Source organism: Bos indicus x Bos taurus, chromosome 2 (genome assembly GCF_003369695.1).
Source record: "Bos indicus x Bos taurus breed Angus x Brahman F1 hybrid chromosome 2, Bos_hybrid_MaternalHap_v2.0, whole genome shotgun sequence".
In the NCBI taxonomy this organism is placed as follows: domain Eukaryota; kingdom Metazoa; phylum Chordata; class Mammalia; order Artiodactyla; family Bovidae; genus Bos; species Bos indicus x Bos taurus.
This window is the reverse complement of record NC_040077.1, coordinates 131300978-131318460: the sequence shown is the minus strand read 5'-3', so window position 1 is coordinate 131318460 and position 17483 is coordinate 131300978. Positions and strand designations below refer to the sequence as shown.

General features: G+C 38.7%; 1 protein-coding gene across 5 annotated transcripts in view; it reads right to left on the bottom strand.

The window, feature by feature from the left end:
- The window catches only part of EIF4G3 (eukaryotic translation initiation factor 4 gamma 3), a 301001-nt gene that overhangs the window by 157234 nt on the left and 126284 nt on the right, over positions 1–17483 (bottom strand). For 3 of the 5 annotated variants that reach the window (XM_027521381.1, XM_027521391.1, XM_027521407.1), the window contains 2 exons: positions 8340–8519; positions 7454–7568 (listed from right to left, as the gene is read on the bottom strand). In XM_027521381.1, the coding sequence (XP_027377182.1) occupies positions 7454–7568; positions 8340–8519 (295 nt within the window). Of the gene's footprint in view, positions 1–7453; positions 7569–8339; positions 8520–9421; positions 9443–17483 lie in introns of all 5 variants that reach the window. The other 2 variants (XM_027521372.1, XM_027521397.1) reach the window with 1 other exon arrangement.

The window sequence follows — 17483 nt, the reverse complement described above, 5'->3', positions numbered from 1 at the left end:
CTTTATGTTGATTAGAGGCCACAGATATGAAGAAAACGCAGCAAAGGAAATGAAGCAGAAAACCAAGGCAGCGGCTGAAGTGAAGAAAACGGTCTAAGAATGGGCAGAGCGCTGAACTATGTCAGATGGTACTGGGACGTCAGGTAAGGTTTAGCATAATGAAATTCACTGGTGACCTTGACAAAAGTTGCTTAGACTGGGGTGGAGTGTGCATCCTCATTAGGGCGGGTTCAGTAATGAATGAGATGAAAGAAAATGAAGACACTATAGATAGCTCTTTTTCTTAAAAGCTTTAAAAGGAAGTAGAAAAATGGGCTATGGGTGGACAAAAATATGAAGTAAAACAAACCTTTTTTAAGAAAAGATGGGAATGAAATAGTATACCTGTATGCTGATGGAACTAATCCAGCAGAGGGAGAAGAAAATGATATTAACAGGAAAGACAGACGAGAACTGCAGAGTAAACAGCCTTAAATGGGTATATACATACATGACGGGTACATAAGGCATGGCTGGCCTTTAGCAGCCAAAGTAACAAGAAGGACAAATGTGTACTAAGGTAGTTAATACTGGTAAAAATCCTTGGTACTTTAGTAAAAAGTAAAATAATGTAGCTCTATTATCACTGTCATTATCGACATCAACATCCCACCATTATCATAATAATCTTCAAGTGGAAAACTCTTGGAAGCACTATGATTTTCAGTATCAGAACTCTGCAGGTATCAATCTGGTTTTGAGAATCAGATTTGGAAAATAACTAAACAGGGCTGATCTAACAGCATGACTAGGACTTGAGTAGGTTGTGTGTATGTGTGTGTTAGTGGTTCAGTCGTGCCCAACTCTTTGCGACCCCGTGGGTTGCAACCCATCAGGCTCCTCTGTCCATGGAATTCTCAAGGCAAGAAGACTGGAGTGGCTTGCCATTCCCTTCTCCAGGAGATCTTCCCAACCCAGGGACTGAACCTGGGTCTCCTGTATTGTGGGCAGATTCTTGACAGTCTTGAGCTACCAGGGAAGCCCTCTGAATAGGTTAAAAGACAAAAAACACTTTAGCCATCCTCTAGTACTGAGCAAAGAACTAACAAAGTAGAACTCAAATAAGCAATTCTATGCTACCACATTATGTCACTAGCTCCCAAACTCAGAAAACAACACCCTAAAATTGGTGTCAAATGCTGCTACCCAAGCAATACAATTTGCTCACCCTGCCATATTTTTTAAGCTAAGTGAAATAAGATTCAAAAGGTAAAAGGTGAAACATCCCTTAAAAAAATCAGATTCTTCTAATGAAATATTTTCGAGTCACCATGACTGGGGCAGAAGCTGATGTACAATATATGCACAATAAATACCAGCTGAATAAACCTGAGAGAATAGGAATAGTCTTAGTCTGCTGCTGCTGCTGCTGCTAAGTCACTTCAGTTGTGTCCGACTCTGTGTGACCCCATAGACAGCAGCCCACCAGGCTCTCTGGTCCCTGGGATTCTCCAGGCAAGAACACTGGAGTGGGTTGCCAGTTCCTTCTCCAATGCATGAAAGTGAAACGTGAAAGTGAAGTCGCTCAGTCATGCCCGACTCTTAGCGACCCCATGGACTGCAGCCTACCAGGCTCCTCCGTCCACGGGATTTTCCAGGCAAGAGTACTGGAGTAGGGTGCCATTGCCTTCTCCAAGTCTCAATATGGTGGTGATTAAACACTGAATTAGTAAAACAGTTAATCAACTGTAGATCCCAGCAGAGCAGGCCTTCTGCCCTACCAGACAATAGTTTTACTTTATAACCTAATCCAACCTCTTACATACGCAAAGACATTTAAAAAACATTTATCTATTCTATTAAAATGTAAATCACCTCATTTGCATATACATATGCATGCACATATTAGGCAAATTACTTAATGTTTCTGGACCTCCTATTCATGGAAGGAGGTAGATCTGTCTACATCAGCAGGTCCAAATTCAGCTTAATACCATTTGTTTTGTAAATAAAGTATTATGGGAAGATATCTACAGACAACACTACTCTCTCTGACTGGTTTCCCACTACTATGGAAGAGTTGAACAGTTGCAGCAGATCTGCAAAGCGTAACCTATTTACTATACACAGCCCATCAGAGAAAACGCTTGCTGACTCTTACTCTATCAGTGGTTCTGTGAACCCAGGTCTATACAAAAGTTGTCAATAATACATGGCAATATTTATAAAATAATAACCACAAAATATACACACATATAATTATAAGCTTGCCAACCTGGACACTATTGGAAAGGACTGTTCCTGCCTTAAAATTATTTCAGTCCTATTCCTTTGTTATTAAAGTGGGCTTCCTATATGAAACAATACAATAAATAGCAGTTTTATTTAAAAGCCTTACTGGCAAAATTTTAAATGTAATAGTTACGTATGTTTCCTCCTTTATTTTACTTTCTATTTATTTTACTTGCCCAAGATATTGAAAGGGCTGGGGAAAAAAATCAGACTACTTCTCATTGGCAAAACCCCAAGCATAAACACCACACAAATTAATTCTGAAAGGCAGGGCGAATAATACCTCAACATCTACATTCCAGAAAATACCTAGCCCAAATGTCTTATATATTGCAGGTCTTCCAAAACCTTTCAAAAATCTTCAATTTTCCATAGAAACAAAGAAAATATAGTGGTTAAGTATGCAGGTTGGCACATAAAATCAATGTATCCTGTATTATACCCATCATAATAATAATGTGGTACATAACCTCATCACTGAACACAGTATTGCTGCTTTGCAAAAACACAATCAAACTAAATTTGATGCCAAAAGTTACCCACCTACACAAACCATGCGGGACGATGACTCCCTCAGCTCTTAAGAACTCAACCAGGTGCCCAAGCCCCCACAGAGACTCAGGAAAAGAGTAGAAAGAAGATGACAGAAGGAAAAGGAAATGACATGACAGAGTGAGAAAGAAGGAGAGTACACCAGTTTGAAGAGAAAATGGGGCCATCTACCACTGCAAATTCTCAACCCTTTTTTTCTTTCCCAACATCACTCCCACCATTAACCACATCGTTTTGCTCCCCAAAAGTGTATTTTTCACTTTGGGCAATCACCAACTAGGGTTGGCCTGGAAATAATTTATCTCCATGAGGTATTTTTCTGACATAACACATATCAGAGTATTTAGAAAACACTGACAAGAGAAAAATTGAAAAGTGACACTGAGCAAATACTACTCATTAGTTATTTTTCCCTCAACACTGTAGAAACACTGCAAATATTCTACAAAACTCTATGATCTTAGTTACTGGAATTCAATGTAGCTAATATTTTTGAGAATCACTATTCAAGGTTTAAACCAAGCAGGGGGTAAACTGTTAGTATGACGGAGTGAACTCCAACGTTACAGATGAAGAACTAAGAACTCTGGGGTGCGGGGAGAGGGCACAGTCCACTCAACTCACAAACTCCAGCAGAAGGGCAGGAGTGAACAAGTCTTGGATTCATTCCTAGCCAGTTCAGAGAAAAGAAGGTCCTCTGCACTAGAAGAGAGGACTCTTGGCTTTGGAACACAGAACTAGGATCCTGTCCCTACACCCACATTTACCCAATGAAAAAGGGAGGCACCAGAATCAGAGAAGAATTAAGAAACAGGAGTGAAAAGGTAAGAGAAAGGGAGTTTCTAAAAAGAGGAGATAGAAGGGAATGTTTATGGCTTCAAGACCATAAGACCATGCCAGCTGACATAAAGCAGTACAGCAGAAGGACCAATAATTGATGGGAACCATTAGATTACAACTTTTGATTCTGATAAAAGCATATTAACTAGTGACATGTTTTAAAATGAAAACGTCTGCCCAAAGGACAAAAGAAGAACCTAAAGTTCTATCAGAGAAAAGATTAATTATGATTTATTCTTAGAATAAATGTAGCTTCAAATTCTAAATGTGATGAAATGAAGAGATGTCCATGAATACACTGTGAGATGGTGGGAAAAATTGGAAAGTTTCAGAACATTAAAAACAGTCTAAGTTCATTTGCTCTAAAATTATTTAAAACAAATGAAAAATATATATCAATCTGTTAAATCATTATTTCTTTAGGGAGTAAGGAAGAAGAGAAACTGACTACTTCAACCTTTTATGTCCTATCTATATTATTTGTACTTTCCATCATTGGTTACTTTCAAAATGGAAAACTTTTAAATTGTCTTTCTAATCTTAAGGAAACTAGGGAAATAGTGTTTTAATCTAGGTGATAAACTACCTACTCAGTGTCTTATTAGATCTAAGTAAGAATTTCCTGGGGAAAAAGATTATCTATCAAAAAGAACAGACATTAACAATATCTGAGATATAATTACACCTCAATAATTAAAACCAAAATGTTGTAATACTGTATATACACATCATCAAAATATTTCCCTATTGTTAAACTCATCTATATTGTTTCCATATATACTACAGCAGTAGTACTAGGAGCAAGAAAGAGGCCTGGCACAGACTTATAATAATGATGATATTTTGTGAGTCAGAAAGTCATTTATGTGATCTGTAAATAAATAGTAGACTCCGCCCGTGGCAAAGGTCATGAGGAAGGAGGCTCAGCATACACAAAGGCGGGATGGAGCCTCAGGAGTCCTCTTGGAAATTCTCGAGCATCTACCCCCAAAACCAGAGTCTGCCTACTTTCTGCTTTGTGCTCTCACCTACACCTCTGACTTTACGGGGGGCTGTCCACCACCACCTCTCTCTGAAAAAGAGTTAACTTACAGCTCCAGTTAATAAAGTTCCTGGGCATGACAAGAGTGTTTAAACTGTCTAAATACAGATTCCTTTGAGCAATTAAAAGATTGATTAGAAATTGTACTGATGAAGGGTTTTTCACTTGTTGGGCCAATGTTTGCTGCTAAGTTTCCTTATCCTTTACCTACTGTGTCCCTGGCAGTGTACTGATTAATATAATTGGTGTATAGGAATGTAAGTAGTACCTTTAATGTTTGTAACATTGGACCCTTGAGTTAATTCTTTTCTTGTTATAGCCCATCACACCTTTGCCCTGTAGGAATGCAACTTTATCTAATGCTTTTGGAGGGTGGCGCCTGACTTTAGAATAATCACCTTTAGAGAAAAATAAGTTTTCTAAAGAAAGGATCTTAAAATGTTAACAGGCCTCTTGGCCAGAAGATGATGTAATTCACCTAAACTTTTGCATATGATAAGTTAGCAGGAAGAAAGCCTGGCTTATTGCTGACTCTACCCCTTCCCCCATTATACTCTATGCACAACTTAAGGTATAAAAACTACTTTGGAAAATAAAGTGCGGGCCTTATTCACCGAACTTGGTCTCCCTATGTTGTTCTTTCTCTCACCTTCTGGCTGAATTTCCATCTGGGGTGTGGAGGCTCGTCAAGCCTACTAATTTTGCCTGGGCTTCTAAGATCTGACCGTGGAGGCCTTAGTATCTCCTCTCCTTCGGGAGAACGGGAGGACGCCTGCGGACTACGTAGGTGACGCAAATTCCTTATTTTGGAATTTTATTAGCTTTCCACGTAAACCAAGTTATTCAGCCTCTTTTCTCCACTGAATTTTCCCACTGAGCTATCCTTATTTAACCACTCTTGATATCTTTAATTCTATCGTATCCTGATCGCCGAAGCTGTCTCCCCTTCGAAACCCGACTCCACCGGGGCTGGACCCCGGTAGGTGAGATACTTTTCAAAATGATTCTATAAATTCAAAGATATACCTGCATTCCTTTTGCAACATGAGGTTAAAGAAGAAATACTATTAATTTTAGCATGTTTACTGTGAGAGATAATCTCATCTTGAAGTTTTTCTCTTCAATTAATTCAAGATAACAACAGCCAAATTTACACTTCAAAATAATTTTCAGAGCAAGTACAAAGTGTACAAGTACAAAGACACTAGACTTGTGTGAAACTGTGTCTTAAAAGTTAAGTTCAAGGTGTACAAGTACCTCAACAGTGCTAGCAATATTCTATGTCAAAGCTGAGTAATGTGCACATACAACTTGCCTTTAAAATATATGTGAGTATGTTCATTATCCCGAAAATATCAAGTATTTCTTAGTGAAAATATCACTTAATAAAGCCATGTTAAATAAACATATATATATCTGAGACATATAATGAAGTTATAAAGAATACCATTTTGAAACAGCAGTTTCAAAGTAACAGGAAGGTTTTCCTTTTCTAAAAGAAGTAAAGCTAGGCAAACACTTGGCTGCTTTGCCTATTTCACCTGAAAACCTAAGGGAAATCTCCTTGGCGTATTCTAATACCCATAGATTATTCTAAAAGGTTTTTAACTGAGGAACTAATCCCAGTGTTAGGAAAATAGTTACTGGATACATGTTTTTCTATGGCAGATAACCATCTTAAAAGAACAAGTTAAAATTTTAATATTTCCTTGCTGTAACAGAGAAGATTGATGTTTACTGATTCTTAAAGTTTAATTTTTCTAGTATTCACTGATTTTACAACTTAAAATTGGCTTTCTATGGAATAAAACAAGTGTGGGATGTCACAGATGCTTACTGAATAAGATAAGTAATTTTTATTACTCCTGGTTTAGCACTGGTTCACACACCAAGTATAAACATGGTGCTTGCTTTGGTACACTCAAAGCACTTGTAGTTTCTCAAGGCATTTTCACTTAACTAATTCTCAAAACCTCCCCATGACTCAGATATCACCACAATTCTGCAGAAAAGGAATCACAGGTACTCTGAGTTAAATCCAGGCATCCCATGTATATTCTCTAAGTGCCTGCCAGTCACTGTCCTCGAGGTACTAGGGATAGAGCGGTAAACAAAACAAACAAAATTCCCTGCCTTCATGAATATCACATTCCAGTGGGAAAACATCAGCTAATGTTTTGGTAAATGCTTAGGAAAAAAGAAATCATGAAAGGGAGATAAGGTATATTTATGCCATTAGCAAAAATCCAGTAAAAATCTAGGTAATGATGAGCTGGTAGGAGACATCAGACTGAGACATGGGCTCTTTCAGGACAGAATTACTAGCTCCTTCAGAAGGTGTCATTAACTAAATACATTTCTATAATACTCTTTCCTTATATGCCACTCTCTTAAAACAAAGCTTTCAGGTCAAAACTGTTTGCAACATTTTGTTTAAAAATCCTTCCCTGTGGTACAGATGGTAAAGAATCTGTCTGCAATGCAGCAGACCTGGGTTTGATCCCTGGGTTGGGAAGATCCCCTGGAGAAGGGAATGGCAACCCACTCCAGTGTTCTGGCCTGGAGAATGCCGTGGGCAGGGAGTCTGGCGGGCTGCAGTCCATGGGGTCGCAGAGAGCTGGACACGACTGTGCGCTAACACTTTTCACGTTCACACCACCAAATCTCACTATCTAAACCGCCCTGCTACACAACAAAATGGAATGAGCACAACACACTAGCAGAAATTGCTCAAATTTTCACACTTACCGTAAGCACTGGGGAAGTCCCCAGGTCCTGGCCCAGGATAAAAAGGACCTGGTCCTGGTGGTTGAACCGGGTACTGTTGTGGTGGCCCAACATACGGAGGGCCACTGTGACGGTACTAGAAGAGAGGAGTTACAGACACTGATAAATACCATGAAAGCAGCTTGCTATGGAAAAACAAAGGGGTGGGTATGTGTGTGTGAGAGAGAGAGAATCATTTAAAGGAGGTGAAGTCACTTTGTTAAACACATTCAAAATGCTTGCTGTCCATTAAGATGCAATGAGTAGACAAAAACACGGATTTACTGTATAGTACAGGGAACTAAATTCGGTATCTTGTAATAACCTATAATGGAAAGGAACTAAAAAACTAAATATACATAGGTATAACTGAACCACTTGCCACACATCTGAAACTAACACAGTACTGTAAATCAACTATACTTCAATTTTAAAAAAGATGCAATGAGGATGAAGAAAAAGGTGTGCCTTACGAACGGTCATATAGCAAATGAGAGCACAGGCAGATGTCAGCTCACTGAAAAATTATTTCAGGCTGACAGCTTTCAATGACATTGAACAACATCCCTGGAACAGCTAGTTACTGAGTCTACTTTAGAGCAACTGACTGTGGGTAAGGGACTGGGGGAAAGATAGGATATAAAAACAATTTCTCTATCATCTTAGAAAATTTCAAAAGATGAAAAAAATACCTCCTTAACAATATTATGAAAAACGACAAAATGGCTTAGATTTACATCCAACAAAAAAGTTCACACATCACTAAAAATCGATGCCATAAGCCATCCTCCCTGCTCCCCCTGGTGAGAATCTGAGTTAATCCCCACGCTGCTACTGACAGACCACGTGGATCTGAGAGATACTTTACCTGTGGTATACAGTACTGAGGACCCTGGGGCACTGGGTACGGCATGGGCAGATGGTTAACCATCATGATGTGCTGATTGGCCTGATACACTGCAGTGGGTGTCTGTGCACCGGGTCGAATGGAAGGGCTGCTGTTCGGGATGGTGGCTCTGGGAGGCTGTATTTGAGGCCTCTGGAAAAACTGAGGAGGGGAGAAAAAAAGATTTATTTATTTATTTTTACAAAAGGCAGTATATAGATTTTACTATCATGAGCTTTCTCCTTTTTTTCCACTAACAAAAATCTTAATAACTTGAATTAGAAATACAATATAACATTTCACACAAAAAAAAACATTCTACACGAGGCCCAGCCACACTAATTCAAGTTTTGATCAACGTTGTCACTCATTTGAAAACAGTAGGGCAATTTCACTTTTAAAATGAAGTCTCAACTAATTGAAACTAAAAGTTCTATACCACAAACGATTAATGTTAAAACGTGTGGTAAAATATAACAAAAGGGGCAGTTGGTATCTCTCTAAAAGTTGTTCTGCTGTATTATATAAAAGCATTCCTGCTTTCATGAAGAGTTGATGGCTCATTATCAACTTATTAAAAGCTAAAGTAGTCCCCTAAAAAAATACCAGTCAAGTCATTTATAAAACATTTACAATAACAACAACAACAAAAATCTGTCTGGACATTAAAACTTTCATCTCAGTTTATCGAGGTCAAATTAAATTAAACTTAACTGTGAGGGTGTCACATGCTAATTGACATATAATGGGAAAAGCCTTCATTTTGAAAACAGTGGCAATCTCATACGGAACTGAACCCAGTTTTGCTTTCTCAAACAGTTTGCGATAAAAGTAGAAAATCTAGACAGGCCTTTGAATGGTCTGGAAGGAACTTTCAAATGGCAACCAGTACTTGTGGTTGTTTATGGTTCTCACTGCGGGCTTAAAAGCCTTGAAACAATATACCAATAGGAAATTCCCACTGTGAGCGCACGTATGCGTCAGCACACAGTCACTCTCGCTCTTAGGACAATAATAAGGGAATGGAGAAATAAGGACGCCATGCAGAACCGGTAGTTTGTTACCTGGATGGGTCTGAATCCTCCCTTCAATTATGAAGCAAGAAAGCAGCAGGAAACAGAAAGAAAGCCAATGGAAAAGCTTACAGATCAGTAGGAAGGGGCAGGACATAGCATGCAGCTCAGCAAAAACATCTTTCTATTCAGTAATAATAGGAGAAGAAGAAAGATCAGAAAGTCAGAATGACAGTTCTCCACTTGAGAATTCAAGGGCACGTGGAACTCAAGAATCAAACGACATTTAATCAAAGTAAATAAATCCAGAGGCAAAAATATTCTAATAGTACAGCCACAAGTCTTAACAGCTTGGAAGGAAATGTCTGCTTACTGGACAAGCACAGCTGGAACTACAGAGGCCTATTCCTGGCTCTCATGGACCCCCATGATATGATTCAGCATTAGTTATTCAGCTAAGACCTACTTTTCATCTTGAGTGGAGACGAGCATTAACAGGAGGAGTGCCATTTGGTTACTTTCAAGTTTGTGAAAGTGCTAAGAAACACCTAAACTTGTCAACTTTTACCAGATTCCTTATGACAGAAACTTGCTCTTTTCAACTAACTAGGTATGTAAGAGGCCACCTACAGGTTTAAAATGGGAAATACAGTAGTAGTCTAAAAATGTTCAGCTCCAAAACCTCCCGAGTTGTCTTATGATTCCAGATGTGAGTGTTGCTATTGGTCCTAATAAAGGCAAGTCTGACCTTTGGGCCTGCTCAGGTTTTATCATGTCCTACTCTTGAGTATCAAGCTACCCACAGGTGGTAGGAAGTAACTTTTCATCTTGTGTTGAATTGGAAAACCTGGAATCCAGTGCCCAAGGCTCATCCCCATTCAGCCCTCATACCCCAGGGCAAAGAAAACCCTAAAGAGAATAAGGGACAGAAAAGGAACAGACAGGAAGGTATAGCAGGAGAATGAAGTGAATGGGGAAAACCAGAGAGTAGTTGGTGAAGATGAAAAGAAAATTCGAGAAGCAGGAGGAGCCTGGGCTGGATTACAGAGACAATAGTCTTCAAATTATCTCTAATGACACAGTTTTGGTGACAGACACAAGAATTTCTGTCAGTTAAAACAAGAACATTGGACTAGTAAACTTCCCATGCTAGACTTCACTTCTCTTAAGTACACAGTAGACAGAATCTATTTTTCATCAACATATGTGAGCTGTAACCACACTTCAGGAATGAACCGAGGCGTTTTTTGTAACGCAGTATATGTATCAGGAGCCACAAAGCTGTTACAAGACTCAAGGAGAGCAGGGTCATTCATCTGGCTCAATATATGGAGCACTCCTAGATGTCAGGCACAATGGATACGATTAATTCTGTAAGATTCCCTTCCATGAACTCTAGAGGGCAGCCAAGACAAGGAGAGGATCAAAAGCACACACGTGATGATCCACTGTGGTTATTATCAACTACTTTTGTCAAAGTACTTATTGCCTTTGAAGACACATGGTGTTACAGGGACGTGAGGGGGCTAGAGGGAGAAAGGAAACTATTCCATTAACTTACTCCATTCACAAGAAAAATAGGGGTTCAGTTTTCCCATAACCACTTTTCTTACCACTGTCTTCTAACTGTTCTGCTCTAATTTTTAACCAGCTTGTCTAGAATAACTGAGATTACATTTTACTCAAGGAGATTTCTGAACAGGATAAGACTGTTTGCTTTAGCTGTTTTGAAAGAGAAACAAACAAATGTTTCTAATGATACTCATAATAACATATACCTGAGCCAGTAAAACACTAAACTTGTGTTTATGTGGACATACAATATACTTTTTTTTAAATAAACTAAGACTTCAGCTTTGAAACTAAAAAATGTATTAAACATGCACACTAAATAACATCAATAAAGATTCATATAGCACTTTCAGTTACCAGGTACCACTCTCAGCACTTTACATATACATATTAAGTTAATCCTCATTACAAATCTCTAAGGCAGATACTATTATTAACACCACTATTAGATAGATATATGAGGAAATTGAGAGGGATGGCGAGATTAGTAACATCCTAAAGGTCTCCCATGTATAATTTAAACATATTCAGGTTCTGAGCCTGTACTTGTAACTGTTACACACTCTTACCTCTCATGAAACAGAATACCCTTTGTAATTTCAAACATGTGATATGTCAGTCAGAAGAATTCTTTTCAAAAGCTGAAGGCATGTGCCAGGACATTTATCAAACTACGCTAACGGGTAGCACATCAATCATAATTGATTATTGGTAACAAAAACACCCCATCAATCACTTCATGAAAACTCATGTATTATCAGTTAGGAAAACAAATTTCTTCTTCCTACAAGACTCTTAATTCTCTATTTCCTTCAGAGTTACTGAAACTTGTTCATACATTTTTTTTATCCCTGGTACATTTAACAGGCTTACATTTACTCAGCTTTACCGCACTAAGATTTTTACAGTGACAGGCTATTTGGAACTTGTTTCTTCTTTTTAAAAAAACCACATCTCTCTGTCTGTCTGTCTGTCTCTCTCTCTCTCTCTCTCTCTCACACACACACACACAGAGGAAAAGGTATAATGGCTGGACATGCAAAGGAATAAAAAGATATGGATTCTCTTCCCTCTTAACCATTCAACTGTAAATACAGCATTAGATTTAACAGTGGGCAAGCATGGCAGCAAACCACAGGTTAGTAAAAAGTGTGGATATGAACAGGCTTTCCCAAACTGCTTCCAGTGCTTCTGAATACTTTTTCCTCTCCACTGAGTGCTGAAGAATCATTAAAAGAAGCAACACGTCCTGCTTCTGGAAGCACAGTACAGGCCATTTAGTCTAACCATATACCTAAAGTTTGAATCTCTTAAATAACATGCCTTTGGTGTTATCAGACTTTAGCAACTCAACACAGTTCTACTGTGTTGTTAAATGGGAGTTCTGACACCACTAAAGTTCTTCCTTCTATTGGCTCCAACGTTTTTGAACCACCAATCCTCTGGTCTGACATCTACCCTCCCAAAACTCACATTGAAGTCAAATCCTTCCTCTCTGTAAGTGACAACCTGCCATTGCTGGCAACTTATCACTGTTTTTTGTTCCAGGTCAATCACCACTCTGAACCCCTTGTCATTCCAACTAAGATTTTTAAATTCCCTAAACAGCTTACTCTTTTCTCCTCAATTTTCTCCCACTGCTCAAAGTTCTCAAAGTAGAGAGCCGAATATAAATTTCCAGGTCTGCCCAGAATGTGCCAGGCCCTCACTCAATAAATATCTGCTGCAGAATAAAGGAACAATATCTCCCTTTTATTCTGGCCAATTATGCTTCCATTAATGAACAAGGATCACAGGAGCTCCTTTGTCAAAACATTTTACTACCAATTAGTACTGAGTTACAATCATCTTAAACTCTTTAATCTTCTTTATACATAACCTGGCAATAAGTCATGCTCTTTACTTCTCTGTGTACTCTTACAGTTGTGATTTGAATCTCATATAGGAATCAAGTGTTTTATTCCTTTGAAAATTTATCTAATTTCAACCCATCATTTCAGATTGTATAGAATCTTCTGTATTCAAAATATGTCATGTAATGTCAAAACTACATCACCATCAGCCAATTTGCCAGGCAAGGCATTAATCCAAGTCACTGATAAAAACGCTGAAATGAGACAGGCAAGGAGAGAAGAACCTTGTACAACATAAGTATCATCTCCAAGCTTGATTTCAATCTGTTCAGTCTTCTGTCTTTCACTAGTATGGCCCATTAGTATGCCAGGAAAATGGCAGAGGAAGAGGACAGCCCCATTTGAGGGGGTACTTTGGGTAGCTCCAAAGGGCTAGGACACATTTAAAACAGAGGCTGAATTTATAGGGGACTCAAGATTGCTGACCTTCACAGAAACACTACAGAAGCAAAAAGGAAAATGTTACCTCTTGGAAAATCCTTCTAAAGACACAGTATTTATACCTTTACCATAGTTTCCTGGCCAACAACATCTGTCATATTGCTTTTTGAAGATGATGTCCATTTCTCTTTTTTTGGTGGGGGGGGGGAGGGTTAGTGGGGGGGGTGTGGTGTGTGTGCTGTGCAACTTGCAGGAGTTCAGTTCCTTGACCAAGGACTGAATCCGGGCCCCTGCAATGAAGCCAACCACTGGACCTCCAGGGAATTCCCAAGATGCTGTCAATTAGAATATAACATTTCTTATGAATTTGTTCTCCTAACATCATCAAAAGACAAAGACATCTCTAAAAAAAAAATCTATATAATAATCAGAAATTCTTTGAAAAACACCTATTCATTTTCAGCAACTATAAAAAACTTATTCAGTCACATTAGTTCTTCCTACGTCTAAAACCACTGAGTACTTATTAATTTGCAAAGCAATAAAAACATATCAAAACTATGCTTCTGAAATCCCTAGTTTTTTGCATATGTATTGATAAATTCAACCTACTGGAGGGATAAACAGATTCTCAATTAAGAACTTTTAGGTTAACGCTGCTGCTGCTGCTGCTAGGTCACTTCAGTCGTGTCTGACTCTGTGCGACCCCATGGACTGCAGCCTACCAGGCTTCTCCGTCCCTGGGATTCTCCAGGCAAGAACACTGGAGTGGGCTGCCATTTCCTTCTCCAATGCATGAAAGTGGAAAGTGAAAGTGAAGTTGCTCAGTCGTGTCCAACTCTTATCGACCCCACAGACTGCAGCCTACCAGGCTCCTCCATCCATGGGATTTTCCAGGCAACAGTACTGGAGTGGGGTGCCATCACCTCCTCCGATATCTTTTTTTAAAAAAAATAAGCGTGCAAGGAAAAATAATAGTGTTATGATTTTCTGATGAGCTAGAAAAAGACAAGTGGTAAAGAGTCCACATAATGGCATATCACTCAAGTACGAATCAGATGTTCTGCTGACTTACAACAATTTATAATGAAGGTTATTCATTTAAAATTCTTTGTGTTTTCCTGCACATAGCCTATATTATCAGATAATTTAGATTTCACTAAGAATTAGGAGATTAGACCTAAGGAATTAAGCCCTATAGCTGAGCTGTTCAATAGGCAGCCACTAATCATATGTGGTTACTTAAATTAAAATTTAATTAAAAATTCAATTCTTGGGTCACAACGCATAATTCAAGCACTCAACAGCTACACGTGACTAATGGCTTCCGTAGTGAACAGCACAGATACAGAAGATGTGCTTCTATTAGACAGTGCTCCCTCAGAGGATTGTGTCAGATGGAGGAAAGAAGTCCCTAAGGATTCTGTCAGGAACAAGCTAGTGTTCTGTCGGATCACAGCGCAGAGTCTGGGACACAGAAGCATCCTTGTAGAACACTTCATTCACAGGTAAAAATAGCTCGGTGAAAGGGAAAGGCATCTCAGTGCTAAAGGAAACTGACGCTTATCAGGGGCCTAGGATGTGTCAGGCACTGTGACAGGCAGATACTTTTAATTATCACAATGCCCTCAGGAAATACATGCTCTTATTATAATACTTCAGTATTACTTCACGTGTGAGCATATTTTACCCATTTCACAGATCAAGCTGAGGTCAAAGGTCAGTTTACAGTAAAGGTTAGATTGAATTCCAGTTATGACAACTCCCAACCTATATTTTCGTCGCTGTCTCTGCTGCCACCCTGTAACTCCTTGTGAGTTAGGTACCAGATAAAACTGCCCATCACTGGCCTACATTAAGCTCTGAAAAGTACAAGAGTTCTGGTAATAAGACTGCACAGATGCTTAATCAGATTTCCTATCCATTAAACTCTGATATGCCAGGTCTGGCCCTAGAGGCAAATTCAAAACCTTCATTTATTTTATTTTCCAAATCTAAGAAACTGCCTAGAGCAATACAAATATTTCTCTACCAGGGACCAGGACATCAATTTTAACAGCACAACTTTGAGTACAGAAACCTTTAGAGGTCATAATGGAGAGGATGGAATGCAAGGCAACTGTTTCTTCCTTTTTAAAAAATCTTTTTGCAAAAAGAACCAAATTACAGTAGGAAAACTTGCATAGTTTCAACGCCTGCCACCAGGTAACAATTCTTTGATGCCAAACACTGTTAAGTTTTGTGAAGCTTATCATTTATTAATGCTAAATCCAATTCCTTTGAACACTATGTGAACTAAAATCATATATCAACATACTACAAAATGTTTTTGTTCCATGAACAATTTAAATTACCTCAAAATGCAAAGACTATTCAGCCATGGTATAAAACCAACACTTGATATTTCTTGTGAAAGTCAAAAGTAAAATAAGGACAGGAACATCAGTAACTTTAAACCACAGCTACACAGTCTTCAAAGACCAGATCTACATAATACCAAGCCACTTGTTTCAGTTCTGGGTGTACGTTCTGTTCTTTCAGTTTCTAGGTACCTCGGGATTTTCAAACATTGCAAGAAAAATAGTTGACATATTTCTAAAGCCAAGATTGTTCTGCATATAAAATAAGTTAGGACTACTTCTTTTACTGTTATTTTAAGCTAAAGCTCTCTTCAGGTTATAAAGTGCAAAAAGAGTAAGAACATCATTACTAGGCCAAAGACTCCCTGCAAAAGCCAAAAATTAACTGTACCAGGAAGATGATGTGGCAGGTACAACCTTACTCAGAACACGGGATCCCTCTTCTTGAGGGACTCAAACAGAGCCCTAGCTGGGCTCTTACGAAGATTATGGAAAGATCTGTTCAATGAAAGCAGTTCCAAGAAACACTTCCTATACCAGTATACCAGTTTCTTGGTTCTCTTAAACTAAAAATGTTAACTACCCAAAATCCTGTTGTTCCACTTCAATTCTGATAACTTCATCTCACAAAAAAGAAAGAAAATACATAAGTTCCAGATTACTAAACTGGATGACGGTGTTTTCATAAGGAATCAAATAGCTTATCTAAATAACTATTCTTTTTTTCTTTGCAACGTTTTGCCAACTAAAAATTGGCACTTGCCATCTACCTCCATAAGGATTAAATCACAGACTGCTGCAGCCACTGACCTTCAACGCACCCTGAAAGGAGTTCAGGGTGGAGATCAAGAATAAGGCCCTCTGTGCTCTGGGAAAAACTGGCAGAACAGGCCTTAGGAAGATAGTTTCAGAAGAAGCAACTCTTACATCTCCTCACAACCAGAAAAGCACTAAAATTACTTGTGGTGATGTCTGCTCCTCGTGACCAGCAGTAACCTTCATGAGACTAGCGACAGAGACTAGCAACAACCTTCTCCAAAAATCTGTGTGCTTGATTGAATGTACTCCCCTTTCACCAAAAATCACTATACACTGATCCTCCCCGCTGCCTCTCTGCAGCAGTTTCTCAGAGCTATCTAAGATGCTGTCTCCAGGGCTGTCATCCTCATTTGGCCACAAGTAAAACTTAACCCACAACTCTCACCTTGTGCATCTTTTTTAGTCAACAGTTTATGGAAACAATTGTTACTAAACATCTATGAAAAGTTATATATGTACTACAGGACTTTAGAAACATCAAAACATCATCCAGCACCAAATTATTTCATAAAAAGAAAAAAAAAATGAGATCAAAGCACTGAAAGGATACATGATTGGAAAGGTAGCCGCTGATGAATAATGCAATAAAGGAGAACTGAGAAATCCATTCACTAATTCTAACTAGTCAAAACTGACTCTAACCCTTGATTTGACTCTTTCTGGCCAAAGCAAACAGCCATAGATGGGGAAAAAAAAAAAAAAATGGGGGGCCTTCATTCAACTTTGAGTCCTAAGCACAAGAAACCAAAAATATCCCAGGACATAAATATTTTCCCTAAAAAAGTGTCTTTTCTCTACGCCTTCAACACTTGTTTTCAACAGTACTGCTTTCATTATGCAAGCCTCTCTATGTCTTGTTTCATATCATGAGCATTTCCTTCTCCATGAAACTCTCAGGGTTTAGGTCTGAGGAGATGTCTTAATTACAGCCTTCAGCCAGTCATTCTTAAATGAGAAACAGTACCACTTCCATACAGGGTATCTGGAAATGTACGGAGGTATTTTTTTTCATTGTTTCTTAAACTGTCACTGTAGGAACTCCACTGGCATGTATTAGCCCAAAGGTTG